The following is a 22,046-nucleotide window of genomic DNA, read 5'->3' as shown; positions in this document are numbered from 1 at the left end:
CCTTTTATCCTCTGCATAGAACCTATAGCTCAAGCAGTTCCACAAGATCCTGGTATTTCTGGGGTCTCAATAGGAGAAGGAACCAGACAATCTCCCTCTATGCAGATGACATAATATTCACCCGACAAGAAGAGTCATTGCCTAAGTTTCTATCACTGAAGGATTTCAGCAGGATCTCTTATTACAAGCTTAAAGGGGCATTCCAGTTAAAAACTATTTTTTCATATCAGCTGCTAAAGTTGAGTTGTTCTTTTTGTCTGAGCACAGTGCTCTCTGCTGACACCTCTGTCTATGTCAGGAACTGTCCAGAGCAGGAGAGGTTTGCTATGGGGATTTGCTCCTACTCTGGACAGTTCCTGAGACAGACAGAGGTGTCAGCAGAGAGCACTGTGGTCAGACAGAAAAGAACAACTCAACTTCAGCAGCTGATAAGTACTGGAAGGCTTAAGATTTTTTTTTTAATAGAAGTAATTTACAAATCTGTTTAACTTTCTGGAGCCAGTTGATGTGAAAAAATAGTTTTTAACTGGAATACTCCTTTAACTCCTTGAGGACTTAGGGTTTTTCCATTTTTGCACTTTCGTTTTTCCTACTCACTTTTTAAAAATCATAACCCTTTCAATTTTGCACCTACAGATCCATATGATGGCTTTTTTTTTTTTTTTTTTGCACCACCAATTCTATTTTGTAATGACATCTGTCATTTTACCCAGAAATCTACAGCGAAACAAAAAAAAAAAATAATAATCATTGTGCGACAAAATTAAAAATAAAATTTTCAAACTTTTATGGGCTTCCATTTCTACACAGTACATTTTCCGGTAAAAATGACCCCTTCTCTTTATTCTGTAGGTCCATACGATTAAAATGATCCCCTACTTATATAGGATGGATATTGTCGCACTTCTGGAAAAAATCATAACTACAAGCAGGAAAATTTATGTTTAAAATTCTCATCTTCTGACCCCTATAACTGTAATTTTCCACGTACGGGGCGGTATGAGGGCTCATTTTTTGCGCCGTGATCTGAAGTTTTTCTCTGTACCATTTTTGTTTTGATCGGACTTTTTGATCGATTTTTAATAATTTTTTTATGGTATAAAAAGTGACCAAAAATACACTATTTTGGACTTTGGAATTTTTTTACGTGTACGCCACTGACAGAGCTGTTTAATTAACGATATATTTTTATAGTTCAGACATTTACGCACGATACCACATATGTTTATATTTATTTATTTTATTTTTTTTAATGGGAAAAAGGGGTGATTTGAACTTTTATTAGGGAAGGGGTTAAATCACATTTATTAACACTTTTTTTTTGCAATGTTATTGCCCCCATTAGGAGACTATAATATACAGTACATTGATTGCCAGCACTGATCAATGCTATGCCTTAGCATTGCATTGATCAGTGTTATCGGTGGTCGATTGCTCAAGCCTGGATTTCAGGCTTGGAGCAATCAATCATCGATCGGATGCACCGGAGGCAGGTGAGGGACCCTCCTCTTGTGTCCTTGGTACCCCGCAGTTTTGTTGTGACGGTCCTGATCAGCGCCCTCAGCTAGCTGGAAATGCTATTTTCCTATTTTAAACACTGCAATCAATTTTTTTTCTTTAAATCAACTGGTGCCAGAAAGTTAAACAGATTTGTAAATTGAAAATCTTAATCCTTCCAGTACTTATCAGCTGCTGTATGCTCCACAGGAAGTTCTTTTCTGTCTGACCACACTGCTCTCTGCTGACACCTTTGTCCGTTTTAGGAACTGTCTAGTGCAGGATAGGTTTGCTATGGGGATTTGCTCCTGCTCTGGACAGTTCCTGACATGGACAGAGGTGTCAGCAGAGAGCACTGTGGTCAGACAGAAAGGAAATTAAACAAGAAAAGAACTTCCTGTGGAGCATACAGCAGCTGATAAGTACTGGAAGTATTAAGATTTTTGTTTTGTTTAACTTTCTGGCACAAAAATGTTCTCCAGCAGAGTACCCCTTTAACTCATACTAATAGTCATGGGTATGTCTATTATATTTGGGGGGGGGTGTCTATGATAATTGAGGATATGTCTATTATAATTGAGGGTGTGTATTATTTTTTGGGTCTGTCTATTATAATTTAGGGTGTCTCCGTTATAAATGGGGATGTGTCTATTATAATTGAGGGGGCGTCTATTATAAATGGGGATGTGTCTATTATAATTGAGGGGGCGTCTATTATAAATGGTGATGTGTCTATTATAATTGGGGGTGTCTCCTTTATAAATGGGGATGTGTCTATTATAATTGAGGGGGCGTCTATTATAAATGGGGATGTGTCTATTATAAATGGGGATGTGTCTGTTATAATTTAGGGTGTCTCCTTTATAAATGGGGATGTGTCTATTATAATTGAGGGGGCGTCTATTATAAATGGGGATGTGTCTATTATAATTTAGGGTGTCTCCTTTATAAATGGGGATGTGTCTATTATAATTGAGGGGGCGTCTATTATAAATGGGGATGTGTCTATTATAATTGAGGGGGCGTCTATTATAAATGGGGATGTGTCTATTATAATTTAGGGTGTCTCCTTTATAAATGGGGATGTGTCTATTATAATTGGGGGGGCGTCTATTATAAATGGGGATGTGTCTATTATAATTGAAGGGGCGTCTATTATAAATGGGGATGTGTCTATTATAATTGAGGGGGCGTCTATTATAAATGGGGATGTGTCTATTATAATTGAGGGGGCGTCTATTATAAATGGGGATGTGTCTATTATAATTTAGGGTGTCTCCTTTATAAATGGGGATGTGTCTATTATAATTGAGGGGGCGTCTATTATAATTCAGGGTGTATCTATTATAATTGAGGATGTGTCTATTATAATTGGGGGTGTGTCTAATATAATTGGGGTTGTCTATTATAATTGGGGGGTGTCTAATATAATTGGGGTTGTCTATTATAATTGAGGGTGACTCCTTTATAATAATTCCTTATTTATATAGCGCCCACAGATTCCGCAGCGCTGTACACTCATATTGGTCCCTGTCCCTATTGGGGTCACATGTTTTTGAAGTGTAAGAGGAAACCGGAGGAAACCCTCACAAACATTGGAGAACATACAAACTCTTTGCAGATGTTGTCTTCTGTGCTGCAAGGTAACAGTGCAAACACCTGAGCCCCCGTGCTGCCCCATGAGGGGGGTTTATCCTAATATATATATATCTGGTTCATTACGAGTCTAATCCTCCTCCCTTGTGGGCCGGTGCAGTGCTGTAGATTGTGATTTGCCATAGATTGTGATGGAGTGACTCAGCAGTTTTCCCTGCTCGAGCGCTCCGCCTCCATCACATTCTATAGGCTGACACTCGCACACCCCCCAACCATCGGTTACTGCGGGGGCTGGGGGGGGTGCGAGTGTCACGTGACATATTTAACCTCACAGCAGTCTCACTTGGGCTATCACAGGGACAGGATATCTCCCTGTAATAGCCCGAAGCTGTACGGAGCTCTCATGGCCATTGTGGCCCGATTCCGGGAGCGGTATTGGGCCACAGAAGCCAATCCATTTACTGTTTTATTGTCACCCGCCAGCGCACTGGTTCGTCACCGCTATCGGGATCCCTATGCCTGATAGCGGCGTTATCAGCTTGTCACCCGCCAGCGTGATCGCTCGACAGTGCTATCAGGATCCCTATGCCCGATAGAGCTGACATCCGCTTGCCTCCCCCCCGCGGCTCTGCTCCCCGTCCCCTGTTAACTCTCAGGGAACAGGGAACAGAAAGCAGAGCAGTGGGCACCACTAAAGTAGCACTACGCAAATGCTAAAGTAGTACTGCGCATGCGCAGCACTACACAAATAGCGTAGGTTGGTAGCGTAGCCGTACATTAGTGTAGGTTGTAATTTAGCATAGTTTAGCATTAATAGTGAAAGGAGGTTAGGCACCCCAACTCCCAGCATGCCCAGACAGCTAAAGGCTGCCCAGGCATGCTGGGAGTGGTAGTTTAGCTTAGATTAGACAGCGAAGGGACCACAACTCACAGCATGCCCAGACAGCTAAAGTCTGCCCGGGCATGCTGGGAGTTGTAGTTTAGCTTAGATTAGACAGCAAAGGAACCACAACTCCCAGCATGCCCAGACAGCTGAAGGCTGCCCGGGCATGCTAGGAGTTGTAGTGCAGTGAAGTCACCACAACTCCCAGCATGCGTAGACAGCTAAAGGCTGCCCAGGCATGCTGGGAGTTGTAGTTTTACACAGGTATAAAGTAGTTAGCGTAGCGTTAGCTCAATTTTAGCGTAGCTTTAGTTTAGTGTTAGCGCAGTTGTAGCTTATTTAGCATAGCGTAGTGTTAGCGCAATTGTAGCGTAGCTTAGTGCTAGCGTACTTTTAGCGTAGTGTAGTGTTAGTGCACTTTGTGTAGTGTTAGCATACTTTTAGTATATTTAGCGTAGTGTATTGTTAGCGTAGTCTTAGAGTAGTGAGCGCAGCGTAGTCTTAGAGTAGTTAGCGTAGTGTAGTGTTAGTCCAGTTCTAGCATAGTTGGTGTAGTTGTACACGGGCGTAGTGTAGCTAACTTAGTTTTACAGGCAGATGAAGTGTAGTTTAGAGAGTTTAGTGTGGGGTGTAGCTTGGCTTAGTCATAAAGTGAAGGGGCTACAACTCCCAGCATGCCCAGAGAGCCAAAGGCCGTCCGGGCAGGATGGAAGTTGTAGTTTTGCAAAAGTAGCAGAGGCAGTTGCGCTCTGCTACGTTAATGCAGTATACAGTCACATGTATAGATGGCTGGATACGGTGATCACAAGGCCACTTACCCACCTACGTTTCCTGCTCCGTCACTGGACATGTAGCAATGCAGGAAGATGACTGAGCTGGAACGGGGGTGGTAAGTTAGGCTCTCCAGGTAATAACCCATTTTTTTTTGTGTTTGTCTTCTCGTTTCAGATACGTGAATGCGGAGGACTACATCGGAATCGGTGGACTACGACGATGACCTGCATTTTTTTCTTTTAATAAAATGGTTAACGAGGGCTGTGGGGGAGTGTTTTTCCTAATAAAAATGTTTTAACTTGTGTGTGCTTTTTTTTCTTTGTTATTACTTTACAGGCTTAGTAGTGGAAGCCCTCTTGTAGACGGAGTCCATTACTAAGCCGGGGCTTAGCGATAGCCCCAAAAACAGCTAGCACTAACCCCCAATTATTACTCCGGTATCCAACGCCACAGGGGTACAGGGAAGAGCCGATACCAACAGGCCCAGAGTGCCAAATATGGCGCTCTTCGGCCTGGGCGGTAACAGGCTGGCATTATTTAGGCTGGGGAGGGCCAGTAACGATGGTCCTCACCCACCCTGGTAACATCAGGCTGTTGCTGTTTGGTTGGTATTTGGCTGGAAATGAAAAGACGGGGAACCACACACGTTTTTTTTTTTTTTGTTTATAAAAAAAAAAAAAACGTGTGTGGTTCCCAGTCTTCATTTTCAGCCAAATACCAACCAAACAGCAACAGCCTGATGTTACCAGGGTGGGCGAGGACCATCATTACTGGCCCTCCCCAGCCTAAATAACACCAGCCTGTTACCGCCTAGGCCCAAGAGCGCCATATTTGGCGCTCTAGGCCTGTTGGTATCGGCTCTTCCCGGTACCCCTGTGGCGGTGGGTACCGGAGTAATAATTGGGGGTTAGTGCTAGCTGTTTTTGGGGCTAACGCTAAGCCCCGACTTAGTAATGGACTCCGTCTACAAGAGGGCTTCCACTACTAAGCCTGTAAAGTAATAACAAAGAAAAAAAAGCACACACAAGTTAAAACATTTTTATTAGGAAAAACACTCCCCCACAGCCCTCGTTAACCATTTTATTAAAAGAAAAGAAAAAAATGCAGGTCATCGTCGTAGTCCACCGATTCCCATGTAGTCCTCCGCATTCACGTATCTGAAACGAGAAGACAAACACAAAAAAAATGGGTTATTACCTGGAGAGCCTAACTTACCACCCCCGTTCCAGCTCCGTCATTTTCCTGCATTGCCACATGTCCAGTGACGGAGCAGGAAACGGAGGTGGGTAAGTGGCCTTGTGATCACCGTATCCAGCCATCTATACATGTGACTGTATACTGCATTAACGTAGCAGAGCGCAACTGCCTCTGCTGCTTTTGCAAAACTACAACTTCCATCCTGCCCGGACGGCCTTTGGCTCTCTGGGCATGCTGGGAGTTGTAGCCCCTTCACTTTATGACTAAGCTAAGCTACACCCCATGCTAAACTCTCTAAACTACACTTCATCTGCCTGTAAAACTAAGTTAGCTACACTACACCCGTGTACAACTACACCAACTATGCTAGAACTGGACTAACACTGCACTACGCTAACTAATCTAAGACTACGCTGCGCTCACTACTCTAAGACTACGCTAACAATACGCTACACTAAATATACTAAAACTATGCTAATGCTACACTACACTGAATACATTAAAACTGCTCTAACACTACACTAAAAGTGCACTAACACTACACTATGCAAAATACTATAAAAGTACGCTAGCACTAAGCTACGCTACAACTGCGCTAACACTATGCTACGCTAAAAACTAAAACTGCGCTAACACTAAACTAAAGCTACGCTAAAATTGAGCTAACGCTATGCTAACTACTTTATACCTGTGTAAAACTACAACTCCCAGCATGCCTGGGCAGCCTTTAGCTGTCTACGCATGCTGGAAGTTGTGGTGACTTCACTGCACTACAACTCCTAGCATGCCTAGGCAGCCTTCAGCTGTCTGGGCATGCTGGGATTTGTGGTCCCATCACTGCACTACAACTCCCAGCATGCCCGGGCAGCCTTCAGCTGTCTGGGCATGCTGGGATTTGTGGTCCCATTACTGCACTACAACTCCCAGCATATCCGGGCAGCCTTCAGCTGTCTGGGCATGCTGGGAGTTGTGGTCCCTTCGCTGTCTAATCTAAGCTAAACTACAACTCCCAGCATGCCTGGGCAGCCTTTAGCTGTCTGGGCATGCTGGGAGTTGTGGTGCCTAACCCCCTTTCACTATTAATGCTAAACTATGCTAAATTACAACCTACACTAATGTACGGCTACGCTACCTACCTACGCTATTTGTGTAGTGCTGCGCATGTGCAGTACTACTTTAGCGGCGCCCGCTGCTCTACTTTCTGTTCCCTGAGAGTTAACAGGGGACGGGGAGCAGAGCAGTGGGCGGGGAGGCAAGAGGTTGTCAGCTCTATCGGGCATAGGGATCCCGATAGCGGTGGCGAACAAGCGCGCTGGTGGGTGACAATAAAACAGTAAAAGTATTAGCTTCTGTGGCCCAATAACGCTCTCGGAATTGGGCCACAGAGGCCATGAGAGCTCCGTGCAGCTTTGGGCTATTACAGGGAGAGATCCGTGAGCTGTGATGTGTGAGTATTAAATATTTCACGTGACACTCGCACACCCCCCCCAGCCCCCGCAGTAACCAATGGTTGGGGGGGGGGGGGATGTGCGAGTGTCAGCCTATAGAATGTGATGGAGGCGGAGCGCTCGAGCAGGGAAAACTGCTGAGTCACTCCATCACAATCTATGGCAAATCACAATCTACGGCACTGCACCGGCATGGTATACATTAGGTGGTGGGTGTTTTCTTATTGGACACTTCATGTGTATATATGGTATATCCTCCCACTGTACTGAAATAGTATTGTCCTATGTCATTAGATTCTATATATATACATCCAGCACTGTACAGTGTATCTCAGTGATAACCTGTAACCTTGATAATGAGAACACGTATTGAGAAATATCCCATAATATGTAACATATGTGAACAAAGAGCGATCTGTCAATCATGGCCGGTGGGGAATATCCAGTCCCAGCAGCTCCCCATGGATTATACCTGTTGGGTCTTCACCATGAGGAGCAGCGGACACATCATATCTCTACATTGTTATGGGGGATTATTTCCCAGCAGACAAAATTATAGAGATAAATGGATAAGAAACTTTATGTCTGAAAAGTAAATCTTTATTAAACACTCGTAACAATGAGAAGTTTTCAGCGGGCACTACTGTGGATTCACAGCGAGTGATACAAATCCCTTCTCCGATGGCAATAATACGGCCGCTCATAAATGCCTCTATCTGGTGGTGCTCAGCAATAAAGTCCTTAGACTAATGCAACTCCAAACAAATAAGAGAGAGAATGCGACAGCGCAACAAAATCCTTCAGGCTTTATATCATGCGGGTGTACAGACAGGTGCAAATCACAGAGCAACGTCCGGTTCACACTGACTTGTGCTTCTTCCTGCTCCCGGAGCCGGAAGAAGTACAAGTCAGTGTGAAAGGGACGTTTCTCTGTGATTTGCACCTGTCTGTACACCCGCATGATATAAAGCCTGAAGGATTTTGGTGAGCTGCCGCATTCTCTCTCTTATTTGTTTGGAGATTATTTATATATATATAATATTCTAGTACCTGGTGACATATATACAGATGTGTTATTTGGATTCTATTTGCATTTTGTATATCAGACATTTTCTGGAATAATAATACTTTTCCCATGTAAATTTATTGCTCTAAAGTGATCTCTCTTGTGACTGACTGCAATGTTGTAGTTTTTGTACAATTTGACAAGTTAGAAGGCTACTTTGTGTGCGTTCTTTGGTGTATAAGAAGACTTGCTTTTCGAGTAAAACATTTTCCACATTCTGCACATGAATATGGCTTCTCTCCTGTGTGGGTTCTTTGATGTTGAACAAGCCATGATTTGGAAGTTAAACATTTTCCACATTCTGAGCATAAAAATGGCTTCTCTCCAATATGAATTTTTTGATGTTCAGACAGATGTGATCTCTGAGTAAAACATTTTTCACATTCTGAACATGAAAATGGCTTCTCTCCAATATGAATTTTTTGATGTTCAGACAGATGTGATCTCTGGGTAAAACATTTTCCACATTCTGAACATGAAAATGGCTTCTCTCCAATATGAATTTTTTGATGTTCAGACAGATGTGATTTCTGAGTAAAATATTTTCCACATTCTGAACATACAAATGGCTTCTCTCCTGTGTGAATTCTCTGATGTCTAACAAGCCGTGATTTAAAAGTAAAACATTTTCCACATTCTGAACATAAAAATGGTTTATCCCCTGTGTGAGTTCTCTGATGTTCAACAAGACTTGATTTAGAAGTAAAACATTTTCCACATACTGAACATGAATATTGCTTCTTCCCTGCACAATGTCTTTGATGTCCAGCACCCCTTCTGTGACCTTTATTTTGCTGAACATCCTGTGATGACTGAGAAGACAGGACCTGTATATAAGGATGAGATGACAGATCTTGGCTGTGAAGGGCTGAGGGTGTATCTGGGATAATGGAATGTTCTTCATATGTATCTTGTGTGATATCATCATCTGCTTTATAATCTGAAGATATAAGATTCTCCTCTGATCTCCTGGTACAATTATCTGCCAAGAATAACACAGATTTTAATTTTAAGTAAAAAAAGAAAAAAAACAACAATAAAAACTTTAACCTCTTAAGGACCCAGGGCATACCTGTACGCCCGACTATCGCGATAGTCTCGATCAGCTAGGACGTGAGCGGAGACCCCCTTACCTTGCTCCTACAGGCTTGAGCAAGCAACCCCCTATTATGCTGATCCATGCAAAGCTATGGCTTTGCAGGGATCAGGGTAAAAGATCAGTGTGTGCAGTGCTATAGCCCCCTATGGGATAATAATGATCAGTGTAAGAGATCAGAGTGTGCAGTGTTATAGTCTCCTATGGGATAACAATGATCAGTATAAGAGATCAGTGTGTGCAGTGTTATAGCCCCTTATGGAATAACAATAATCAGTATAAGAGATCAGTGTGTGCAGTGTTATAGCCCCTTATGGAATAACAATGATCAGTATAAGAGATCAGTGTGTGCAGTGTTATAGTCTCCTATGGGATAATAATGATCAGTATAAGAGATCAGTGTGTGCAGTGTTATAGTCCCCTATGGGATAACAATGATCAGTATAAGAGATCAGTGTGTGCAGTGTTATAGTCTCCTATGGGATAACAATGATCAGTATAAGAGATCAGTGTGTGCAGTGTTATAGCCCCCTATGGAATAACAATGATCAGTATAAGAGATCAGTGTGTGCAGTGTTATAGTCTCCTATGGGATAATAATGATCAGTATAAGAGATCAGTGTGTGCAGTGTTATAGTCTCCTATGGGATAACAATGATCAGTATAAGAGATCAGTGTGTGCAGTGTTATAGTCTCCTATGGGATAACAATAATCAGTATAAGAGATCAGTGTGTGCAGTGTTATAGTCTCCTATGGGATAACAATTATCAGTATAAGAGATCAGTGTGTGCAGTGTTATAGTCTCCTATGGGATAACAATGATCAGTATAAGACATCAGTGTGTGCAGTGTTATAGCCCCCTATGGAATAACAATGATCAGTATAAGAGATCAGTGTGTGCAGTGTTATAGTCTCCTATGGTATAATAATGATCAGTATAAGAGATCAGTGTGTGCAGTGTTATAGGTCCCTATGGGATAACAATGATCAGTATAAGAGATCAGTGTGTGCAGTGTTATAGTCTCCTATGGGATAATAAAGATCAGTATAAGAGATCAGTGTGTGCAGTGTTATAGTCTCCTATGGGATAATAATGATCAGTATAAGAGATCAGTGTGTGCAGTGTTATAGCCTCCTATGGGATAACAATGATCAATGTAAAAGATCAGTGTGTGCAGTGTTATAGTCTCCTATGGGATAACAATGATCAGTATAAGAGATCAGTGTGTGCAGTGTTATAGTCCCCTATGGGACCTACAACACTGCAAAAAAAGTGGGAAAAAAAGTTAATAAAGGTCATTTAACCCCTTCCCTAATAAAAGTTTGAATCACCCCCCTTTTTTCTAAAAAAAATTATATAAAAAAAACTGTGTAAATAAAAATAAATATATGTGGTATCGCCGCGTGCGGAAATGTCCGAATTATAAAAATATATCGTCAATGGCTGACGCGCAAAAAAATTCCAAAGTCCAAAATAGTGTATTTTTGGTCACTTTTTATATCATAAAAAAAGGAATAAAAAGCGATCAAAATGTCAGATCAATGCAAAAATGGAACCGCTAAAAACTTCAGATGACGGCGCAAAAAATGAGCCCTCATACCGTCCCGTACACGGAAAAATAAAAAAGTTATAGGGGTCAGAAGATGACAATTTTAAACGTATACATTTTCCTGCATGTAGTTATGATTTTTTTCCAGAAGTGCGACAAAATCAAACCTATATAAGTAGGGTATCATTTTAATCGTATGGACCTACAGAATAATGATAAGGTGTCATTTTTACCAAAAAGTGCAGTGCGTTGAAACGGAAGGCCCCAAAATTTACAAAATGAAATATTTTCTTCAATTTTGTCGCACAATTAATTGTTTTTTCCGTTACGTCTTGGATTTTTTGATAAAATTACTAATGTCACTGCAAAGTAGAATTGGTGGCGCAAAAAATAAGCCATAATATGGAATAGAAAGCGTTATGATTTTTAGAAAATGATGAGGGAAAAAATGAAAATGCAAAAACAGAAAAACGCTGAGTCCTTAAGGGGTTAAACACTGCGCCCATATTTATAGTCTTTTTAGTAGAACATTATAAGTGCAGCATGTGACATCATGGAACCTTCTCCCCGTCCTCCGGATAATAAATAGTTAATGTAGACATAATATAGGGTCTTCAGGTCACATACACCCCACTCCTGGACCCCATCACACTCCCATCCAGCAGCAATGAACAATCCATAGGGCACAAATCAGACGACAGCCGAGGCGGTTCAGAGCCCCCAGCAATACAGAAGTGCTGGGAAATATCCCAAATTATTCCTCTAGTCGTCTACATGGAAATCCTGCTGACTATATAAGATGGAGACAACAGGGACAATAAACACAACAGCGCACACAAGGACTTTAACCCTTTAACGACACATGACGTAAATGCACATGACTTTGCGCACCAGGACGTACATTTGTGTCCTATACATGACCGTGAGTATCGGAGCAGAGATTGCACTGATGTCCGCCATTAACCCCTCAGATGCCGTGATCAATACAGATACAGTGCGGCACTGATTGTGATCTGATTGTCAGCGGCACGGAGGCCTTCCAGCAGAATTCTAACTCTGCGCTGCGCTCTGAGGCAGGAGAAGAAGCGCAGTTAGTTTACAGACAGCTCTAACGTCCTAGTGACGTGAGTCGCATGTCACGTGAGCGCCGCGCTCTGAGGCAGGAGAAGAAGCGCAGTTAGTTTACAGACAGCTCTAACGTCGTAGTGACGCGAGTCGCATGTCACGTGAGCGCCGCGCTCTGAGGCAGGAGAAGAAGCGCAGTTAGTTTACAGACAGCTCTAACGTCCTAGTGACGCGAGTCACATGTCACGTGAGCGCCGCACTCTGAGGCAGGAGAAGAAGCGCAGTTAGTTTACAGACAGCTCTAATGTCCTAGTGACGCGAGTCACATGTCACGTGAGCGCCGCGCTCTGAGGCAGGAGAAGAAGCGCAGTTAGTTTACAGACAGCTCTAACGTCCTAGTGACGCGAGTCGCATATCACGTGAGCGCCGCGCTCTGAGGCAGGAGAAGAAGCGCAGTTAGTTTACAGACAGCTCTAACTTCGTAGTGACGCGAGTCACATGTCACGTGAGCGCCGCGCTCTGAGGCAGGAGATGAAGCGCAGTTAGTTTACAGACAGCTCTAACGTCCTAGTGACACGAGTCACATGTCACGTGAGCGCCGCGCTCTGAGGCAGGAGAAGAAGCGCAGTTAGTTTACAGACAGCTCTAACGTCCTAGTGACGCGAGTAACATGTCACGTGAGCGCCGCGCTCTGAGGCAGGAGAAGAAGCGCAGTTAGTTTACAGACAGCTCTAACGTCCTAGTGACGCGAGTCACATGTCACGTGAGCGCCGCGCTCTGAGGCAGGAGAAGAAGCGCAGTTAGTTTACAGACAGCTCTAACGTCGTAGTGACGCGAGTCACATGTCACGTGAGCGCCGCGCTCTGAGGCCGGTCACTAGGAGATGAGAGCTGTCTGTAAACTAACTGTGCTTCTTCTCCTGCCTCAGAGCGCGGCGCTCACGTGACATGTGACTCGCGTCACTAGGACGTTAGAGCTGTCTGTAAACTAACTGCGCTTCTTCTCCTGCCTCAGAGCGCGGCGCTCACGTGACATGTGACTCGCGTCACTAGGACGTTAGAGCTGTCTGTAAACTAACTGCGCTTCTTCTCCTGCCTCAGAGCGCGGCGCTCACGTGACATGCGACTCGCGTCACTAGGACATTAGAGCTGTCTGTAAACTAACTGCGCTTCTTCTCCGGCCTCAGAGCGCGGCGCTCACGTGACATGTGACTTGCATCACTACGACGTTAGAGCTGTCTGTAAACTAACTGCGCTTCTTCTCCTGCCTCAGAGCGCGGCGCTCACGTGACATGTGACTCGCGTCACTAGGACGTTAGAGCTGTCTGTAAACTAACTGCGCTTCTTCTCCTGCCTCAGAGCGCGGCGCTCACGTGACATGTGACTCGCGTCACTAGGACGTTAGAGCTGTCTGTAAACTAACTGCGCTTCTTCTCCTGCCTCAGAGCGCGGCGCTCACGTGACATGCGACTCGCGTCACTAGGACATTAGAGCTGTCTGTAAACTAACTGCGCTTCTTCTCCGGCCTCAGAGCGCGGCGCTCACGTGACATGTGACTTGCATCACTACGACGTTAGAGCTGTCTGTAAACTAACTGCGCTTCTTCTCCTGCCTCAGAGCGCGGCGCTCACGTGACATGTGACTCGCGTCACTAGGACGTTAGAGCTGTCTGTAAACTAACTGCGCTTCTTCTCCTGCCTCAGAGCGCGGCGCTCACGTGACATGTGACTCGCGTCACTAGGACGTTAGAGCTGTCTGTAAACTAACTGCGCTTCTTCTCCTGCCTCAGAGCGCGGCGCTCACGTGACATGCGACTCGCGTCACTACGACGTTAGAGCTGTCTGTAAACTAACTGCGCTTCTTCTCCTGCCTCAGAGCGCGGCACTCACGTGACATGTGACTCGCGTCACTAGGACGTTAGAGCTGTCTGTAAACTAACTGCGCTTCTTCTCCTGCCTCAGAGCGCGGCGCTCACGTGACATGTGACTCGCGTCACTAGGACGTTAGAGCTGTCTGTAAACTAACTGCGCTTCTTCTCCGGCCTCAGAGCGCGGCGCTCACGTGACATGTGACTCGCGTCACTAGGACGTTAGAGCTGTCTGTAAACTAACTGCGCTTCTTCTCCTGCCTCAGAGCGCGGCGCTCACGTGACATGTGACTCGCGTCACTAGGACGTTAGAGCTGTCTGTAAACTAACTGCGCTTCTTCTCCTGCCTCAGAGCGCGGCGCTCACGTGACATGTGACTCGCGTCACTAGGACGTTAGAGCTGTCTGTAAACTAACTGCGCTTCTTCTCCTGCCTCAGAGCGCGGCGCTCACGTGACATGTGACTCGCGTCACTAGGACGTTAGAGCTGTCTGTAAACTAACTGCGCTTCTTCTCCTGCCTCAGAGCGCGGCGCTCACGTGACATGCGACTCGCGTCACTACGACGTTAGAGCTGTCTGTAAACTAACTGCGCTTCTTCTCCTGCCTCAGAGCGCGGCGCTCACGTGACATGTGACTCGCGTCACTAGGACGTTAGAGCTGTCTGTAAACTAACTGCGCTTCTTCTCCTGCCTCAGAGCGCGGCGCTCACGTGACATGTGACTTGCATCACTACGACGTTAGAGCTGTCTGTAAACTAACTGCGCTTCTTCTCCTGCCTCAGAGCGCGGCGCTCACGTGACATGTGACTCGCGTCACTAGGACGTTAGAGCTGTCTGTAAACTAACTGCGCTTCTTCTCCTGCCTCAGAGCGCGGCGCTCACGTGACATGCGACTCGCGTCACTACGACGTTAGAGCTGTCTGTAAACTAACTGCGCTTCTTCTCCTGCCTCAGAGCGCGGCGCTCACGTGACATGCGACTCGCGTCACTACGACGTTAGAGCTGTCTGTAAACTAACTGCGCTTCTTCTTCTGCCTCAGAGCGCGGCGCTCACGTGACATGTGACTCGCGTCACTAGGACGTTAGAGCTGTCTGTAAACTAACTGCGCTTCTTCTCCGGCCTCAGAGCGCGGCGCTCACGTGACATGTGACTCGCGTCACTAGGACGTTAGAGCTGTCTGTAAACTAACTGCGCTTCTTCTCCTGCCTCAGAGCGCGGCGCTCACGTGACATGCGACTCGCGTCACTAGGACATTAGAGCTGTCTGTAAACTAACTGCGCTTCTTCTCCGGCCTCAGAGCGCGGCGCTCACGTGACATGTGACTCGCGTCACTAGGACATTAGAGCTGTCTGTAAACTAACTGCGCTTCTTCTCCTGCCTCAGAGCGCGGCGCTCACGTGACATGTGACTTGCATCACTACGACGTTAGAGCTGTCTGTAAACTAACTGCGCTTCTTCTCCTGCCTCAGAGCGCGGCGCTCACGTGACATGTGACTCGCGTCACTAGGACGTTAGAGCTGTCTGTAAACTAACTGCGCTTCTTCTCCTGCCTCAGAGCGCGGCGCTCACGTGACATGCGACTCGCGTCACTAGGACGTTAGAGCTGTCTGTAAACTAACTGCGCTTCTTCTCCTGCCTCAGAGCGCGGCGCTCACGTGACATGTGACTCGCGTCACTAGGACGTTAGAGCTGTCTGTAAACTAACTGCGCTTCTTCTCCTGCCTCAGAGCGCGGCGCTCACGTGACATGTGACTCGCGTCACTAGGACGTTAGAGCTGTCTGTAAACTAACTGCGCTTCTTCTCCTGCCTCAGAGCGCGGCGCTCACGTGACATGCGACTCGCGTCACTACGACGTTAGAGCTGTCTGTAAACTAACTGCGCTTCTTCTCCTGCCTCAGAGCGCGGCGCTCACGTGACATGCGACTCGCGTCACTACGACGTTAGAGCTGTCTGTAAACTAACTGCGCTTCTTCTTCTGCCTCAGAGCGCGGCGCTCACGTGACATGTGACTCGCGTCACTAGGACGTTAGAGCTGTCTGTAAACTAACTGCGCTTCTTCTCCGGCCTCAGAGCGCGGCGCTCACGTGACATGTGACTCGCGTCACTAGGACGTTAGAGCTGTCTGTAAACTAACTGCGCTTCTTCTCCTGCCTCAGAGCGCGGCGCTCACGTGACATGCGACTCGCGTCACTAGGACATTAGAGCTGTCTGTAAACTAACTGCGCTTCTTCTCCGGCCTCAGAGCGCGGCGCTCACGTGACATGTGACTCGCGTCACTAGGACATTAGAGCTGTCTGTAAACTAACTGCGCTTCTTCTCCTGCCTCAGAGCGCGGCGCTCACGTGACATGTGACTTGCATCACTACGACGTTAGAGCTGTCTGTAAACTAACTGCGCTTCTTCTCCTGCCTCAGAGCGCGGCGCTCACGTGACATGTGACTCGCGTCACTAGGACGTTAGAGCTGTCTGTAAGCTAACTGCGCTTCTTCTCCTGCCTCAGAGCGCGGCGCTCACGTGACATGCGACTCGCGTCACTAGGACGTTAGAGCTGTCTGTAAACTAACTGCGCTTCTTCTCCTGCCTCAGAGCGCGGCGCTCACGTGACATGCGACTCGTGTCACTAGGACGTTAGAGCTGTCTGTAAACTAACTGCGCTTCTTCTCCTGCCTCAGAGTGCATATTTTTTCATCATATTAAAAATGACCTAAAATATGCTATTTTGGACTTTGTAATTTTTTTTGCGCGTACGCCATTGTCCGTGCAGTTTATTTAACTATATCCTTTTATAATTCGGAAATTTCTGCCGCAGCGACATCACATATGTTTATTTTTATTTACACTGGGTTTTTCAAACTTGATTCAAACTTTTATTAGGGAAGGGGTTAAATGATCTTTATTAACTTTTTTTTCACTTTTTTTTTGCAACGTTAAAGCTCCCATAGGAGACTATAACACTGCACACACTGATCTCTTATACTGATCATTGTTATCCCATAGGAGACTATAACACTGCACACACTGATCTCTTATACTGATCATTGTTATCCCATAGGGGACTATAACACTGCACACACTGATCTCTTATAATGATCATTGTTATCTCATAGGAGACTATAATACTGCACACAATGATCTCTTATACTGATCATTGTTATCCCATAAGAGACTATAACACTGCACACACTGATCTCTTAAACTGATCATTGTTATCCCATAGGGAACTATAACACTGCACACACTGATGTCTTACACTGATCATTATTATCCCATAGGAGACTATAACACTGCACACACTGATCTCTTATACTGATCATTGCTATCCCATAGGGGACTATAACACTGAACACACTGATCTCTTACACTGATCATTGTTATCCCATAGGAGACTATAACACTGAACACACTGATCTCTTATACTGATCATTGTTATCCCATAGAGGGCTACTTTGGGGGCAACTTTGAACGCCGCGTCTACAGGGTTAATAGTGCGTTGCACCGCGATCAGTCCCACGCGCTACTAGCCACGGGTTCTGGCCGTTGTTAGAGGCTGGGCCCGACCCACTAGGACGCATGGCTCCCCATTATAGAAAGGGAGTTGGCGAAGGGCGTACAGGTATGCCCTCCGTCCCCAACAGGTTAACATAATGTTAATGATGCCGTACGGTGAATGACATGGTGCCATCACATTCACCAAAAATGTTTTCAAATTTATAAAAAGTGACTAAAAAGTCAAATATATACAAAAGTGGAACTAAAAAAAACTACAGGTCATGGTGCAAGAAATGAGCCCTCATACCGTCTCGAACACAAAAAAAAAGAAAAAGGTAGAGATGGTAAAAATAGGGCGATTTTAAACATACTGATTTTGTCTATTACCTGGTGATGTGAGGGGCTGCTGATCCTTCATCATGACCTGATCCTTGTACTGATCCTTGTGTCCTTCTACATACTCCCACTCCTCCATGGAGAAATAGACCGCCACGTCCTGACACCTTATAGGAACCTGACACATAATGATACAGTCATCACCCCGACCCCTCCAGTGGTGTTACTGTATAATGTCCCAGCATTCCCAGCAGTGTCACCTCTCCAGTCATCACCAGACCCCTCCATTACTGTATAATGTCCCAGCATTCCCAGCAGTGTCACCTCTCCAGTCATCACCAGACCCCTCCATTACTGTATAATGTCCCAGCATTCCCAGCAGTGTCACCTCTCCAGTCATCACCAGACCCCTCCATTACTGTATAATGTCCCAGCAGTGTCACCTCTCCAGTCATCACCAGACCCCTCCATTACTGTATAATGTCCCAGCATTCCCAGCAGTGTCACCTCTCCAGTCATCACCAGACCCCTCCATTACTGTATAATGTCCTAGCAGTGTCACCTCTCCAGTCATCACCAGACCCCTCCATTACTGTATAATGTCCCCGCAGTGTCACCTCTCCAGTCATCACCAGACCCCTCCATTACTGTATAATGTCCCAGCAGTGTCACCTCTCCAGTCATCACCAGACCCCTCCATTACTGTATAATGTCCCAGCAGTGTCACCTCTCCAGTCATCACCAGACCCCTCCATTACTGTATAATGTCCCAGCAGTGTCACCTCTCCAGTCATCACCAGACCCCTCCATTACTGTGTAATGTCCCAGCAGTGTCACCTCTCCAGTCATCACCAGACCCCTCCATTACTGTATAATGTCCCAGCAGTGTCACCTCTCCAGTCATCACCAGACCCCTCCATTACTGTATAATGTCCCAGCAGTGTCGCCTCTCCAGTCATCACCAGACCCCTCCATTACTGTGTAATGTCCCAGCAGTGTCACCTCTCCAGTCATCACCAGACCCCTCCATTACTGTATAATGTCCCAGCAGTGTCACCTCTCCAGTCATCACCAGACCCCTCCATTACTGTATAATGTCCCAGCAGTGTCACCTCTCCAGTCATCACCAGACCCCTCCATTACTGTATAATGTCCCAGCAGTGTCACCTCTCCGGTCATCACCACACCCCTCCATTACTGTATAATGTCCCAGCAGTGTCACCTCTCCAGTCATCACCAGACTCCTCCATTACTATATAATGTCCCAGCATTCCCAGCAGTGTCACCTCTCCAGTCATCACCGGACCCCTCCATTACTGTATAATGTCCCAGCAGTGTCACCTCTCCAGTCATCACTAGACCCCTCCATTACTGTATAATGTCCCAGCAGTGTCACCTCTCCAGTCATCACCAGACCCCTCCATTACTGTATAATGTCCCAGCAGGGTCACCTCTCCAGTCATCACCAGACCCCTCCATTACTGTATAATGTCCCAGCAGTGTCACCTCTCTAGTCATCACCAGACCCCTCCATTACTGTATAATGTCCCAGCAGTGTCACCTCTCCAGTCATCACCAGACCCCTCCATTACTGTATAATGTCCCAGCAGTGTCACCTCTCCAGTCATCACCAGACCCCTCCATTACTGTATAATGTCCCAGCATTGTCACCTCTCCAGTCATCACCAGACCCCTCCATTACTGTATAATGTCCCAGCATTCCCAGCAGTGTCACCTCTCCAGTCATCACCAGACCCCTCCATTACTGTATAATGTCCCAGCAGTGTCACCTCTCCAGTCATCACCAGACCCCTCCATTACTGTATAATGTCCCAGCAGGGTCACCTCTCCAGTCATCACCAGACCCTCCATTACTGTATAATGTCCCAGCAGTGTCACCTCTCCAGTCATCACCAGACCCCTCCATTACTGTATAATGTCCCAGCAGGGTCACCTCTCCAGTCAGCAGCTCCATCATCTTGTTGATGAGTTCTAGGATCTTCTGTTCATCCATTTCCTCATGTATCAGGGAGTGAGGTGGGGGCCCCGGGATTGGGCTCAGGGTTCTTCCCCATCCTTCACACACAGGGGCCCGACAGCGCTCACTAGAGGACTTCTTCACTACTGTGTAATCCTGTGTATAGAGAGATACATTAATATCACTACATACATTCCCAGAATCCCTCACCTCTCCAGTCATATCCATCTGTTATTACATAGATAAGAATGAGGTCATGTGACATCACTCCCAGAATCCCTCACCTCTTCAGTCATTTCCATCTGTTGTTACATAGATAAGAATGAAGTCATGTGACATCACTCCCAGAATCCCTCACCTCTCCAGTAAGCCGGAAGAGTATCTGTAGGGTGAGGTTTATGATCCTGTCGGCCATCTTGTTCCTGTCTCTCTCCATGGTTGATTGATCATCCAGGAGAATTCTCTTATATAGAAGATATCAGCAGAGGATCCTGGATTGGAGAAACCTGAAGGGAAGAAGAGGAGACGATGATAAACCGCACCAGATTCTATGGAGAAATAAAATCCATTTCCTGGAGATAATCTGGGGAAACATCTGAGGAGACATTATAGGAGTTTTCAGATTTCTCTATAAAACAAAATCCATTGTCCGAGGGCTGTAAAATAAGAGACTAGAGCGCACTCCCCTCTCCCGTCCAGTGGTGGCGCTCTGGTCCTCCAGGTCTTCTGAGGTCGCTCTCCCTGCTCTGCTGAAGACGTTGTGAATCCATTTCTCCTAATCTCTGAGGCTGCGGTGTATTCAGAACGTCTTCATCAGAGCAGGGAGAAGAATAGAGGGATTCAATATGACATTGTCCAATGAAGAATACTGAAATGTGTCCACTAGGGGGCACAATATACATCACAATTACATCAGGATTTTATGTGAATTGTGATATGTCCCCCCGGAAGAACCTGCTATTACCTACAGCAGAGGCCGAGCATCATATACCGTTACACACGCAGGGTCTGGGCCACCACCGGAGTCAGTGTTTCCCAAGCAGGGTGCCTCCAGCTGTTACAGCATTTGGCTGTCAGGGCATGCTGGGAGTTGTAGTTTCACAACAGCTGGAGGCACACTGGTTTGGAAACACTGTCTTAAGTAATAATAGGGGCGCGGGAGAAACTTAAAAAACCTGATGCTTACATAGTCCTGTATGGAAGAAGTGGCTGATACCCGGAGAAAAGAGACTGACCAGGTGACAGGATGGGCAGGTAAGTGACCTGATACCTTCACCATCCAGACATCCCCTGGGGGCAGTATAGGCAGGAAATCAGGAAACAACCGCTGGTCGGCACGGCGCTCCCTAGAGAAACAACCGCACAGCGCCATGTCTAAGCCACGCCCACCTACATTATTTTATTACAAAAATGGGATATAAACCTATTAGGGGAGGGGCTTCTATTACAAACCCTGAATAACGCTCTGCCATAGTGATCAGTGTTATCGGTGCTCGGCTTATACAGGCTGTGGAGGTGTCTGTATACTTAGAGCCCCGATCTGAGCACAGAGCACGGTAAGGGGCCCTCCGGCCGTCATCTCAGCTGATCTAGACTCCGCCCCCCAACAACTCATTTTAGATCCTGCAATCGACTTTGATCATGAAGTCTAAAGGGTTAATGGCGATGAGCATCATTAGTGGTGAGTCCTGGCTGCTTATAGCTCCTGAGCTCACCTCAAAGTCCCATATGGGGCGGAGAATGTAAATATATATTGTGTCCTTAAGGGTTAATAATAAACATCCCCAATAATCCTGATCTGATGGTGACCGCACACACCTACCTGTATCTGTAGAGGAGCCGTGTGCTCACAGGACCTGCGATGATGTCACCGTCATGTGATCAGTCACATGGAGGAGGAGGAGTCACATGATCAGGGGCTGCTTCTCTGAGAGATCTCCACACACAACACAACAGCAGTGACTGCCCCAGCAGGACCTGCTCTGTATCTGCTACATGCTGGAGGTGTAGGACCTGTGATGATGTCACAATCATGTGACCAGTACATTTGGGAGTAAACTTTAGCAGTATAGATGGGACTGTGGCTTAAGGACCCTTTAGGGAGAATCTTGTGACAGGAGTGGGCGGAGCTCAGCAGTGCAGAATAGAAGAGATTGCGATTGAGGACCTGTGACAATGGTCATGTGACAGCAGAGTCCTGCA

General features: G+C 46.1%; 1 protein-coding gene across 3 annotated transcripts; it reads right to left on the bottom strand.

Moving 5' to 3' along the window:
• Positions 1-8,393: 8,393 nt before the first annotated feature.
• LOC130298109 (gastrula zinc finger protein XlCGF17.1-like) lies at positions 8,394-22,035 on the bottom strand. Of its 3 annotated transcripts, none has more exons than XM_056551001.1 (5): positions 21,667-22,035; positions 20,203-20,350; positions 19,821-20,000; positions 17,918-18,044; positions 8,394-9,443 (listed from the first exon to the last, which is right to left on the bottom strand). In XM_056551001.1, the coding sequence occupies exons 2-5, from the start codon at positions 20,278-20,280 to the stop codon at positions 8,614-8,616; spliced, it is 1,215 nt and encodes a 404-aa protein (XP_056406976.1). In that variant the 5' UTR covers positions 20,281-20,350; positions 21,667-22,035; the 3' UTR covers positions 8,394-8,613. The 3 variants fall into 3 exon arrangements, with proteins under 3 accessions (XP_056406976.1, XP_056406977.1, XP_056406978.1); XM_056551002.1 differs by lacking the exon at positions 21,667-22,035 and adding an exon at positions 21,560-21,648; XM_056551003.1 differs by lacking the exon at positions 21,667-22,035 and having other exon boundaries at positions 20,129-20,264.
• Positions 22,036-22,046: the final 11 nt, after the last annotated feature.

Source organism: Hyla sarda (genome assembly GCF_029499605.1).
Source record: "Hyla sarda isolate aHylSar1 chromosome 1 unlocalized genomic scaffold, aHylSar1.hap1 SUPER_1_unloc_21, whole genome shotgun sequence".
Taxonomy (NCBI): Eukaryota; Metazoa; Chordata; class Amphibia; order Anura; family Hylidae; genus Hyla; species Hyla sarda.
This window is presented reverse-complemented; position numbering and strand designations above follow the sequence as displayed.

Excerpts from the sequence above, each read along its gene's own strand:
- LOC130298109 (XM_056551001.1), bottom strand. The coding sequence starts at position 20,280 with ATGGAGAGAGACAGGAACAAGATGGCCGACAGGATCATAAACCTCACC. Across the intron at positions 20,001-20,202 it reads TCTTCCGGCTTACTGGAGAG|GATTACACAGTAGTGAAGAA; the intron begins GTGAGGGATTCT and ends CTCTATACACAG. Across the intron at positions 18,045-19,820 it reads TGGAGCTGCTGACTGGAGAG|GTTCCTATAAGGTGTCAGGA; the intron begins GTGACCCTGCTG and ends ATTATGTGTCAG.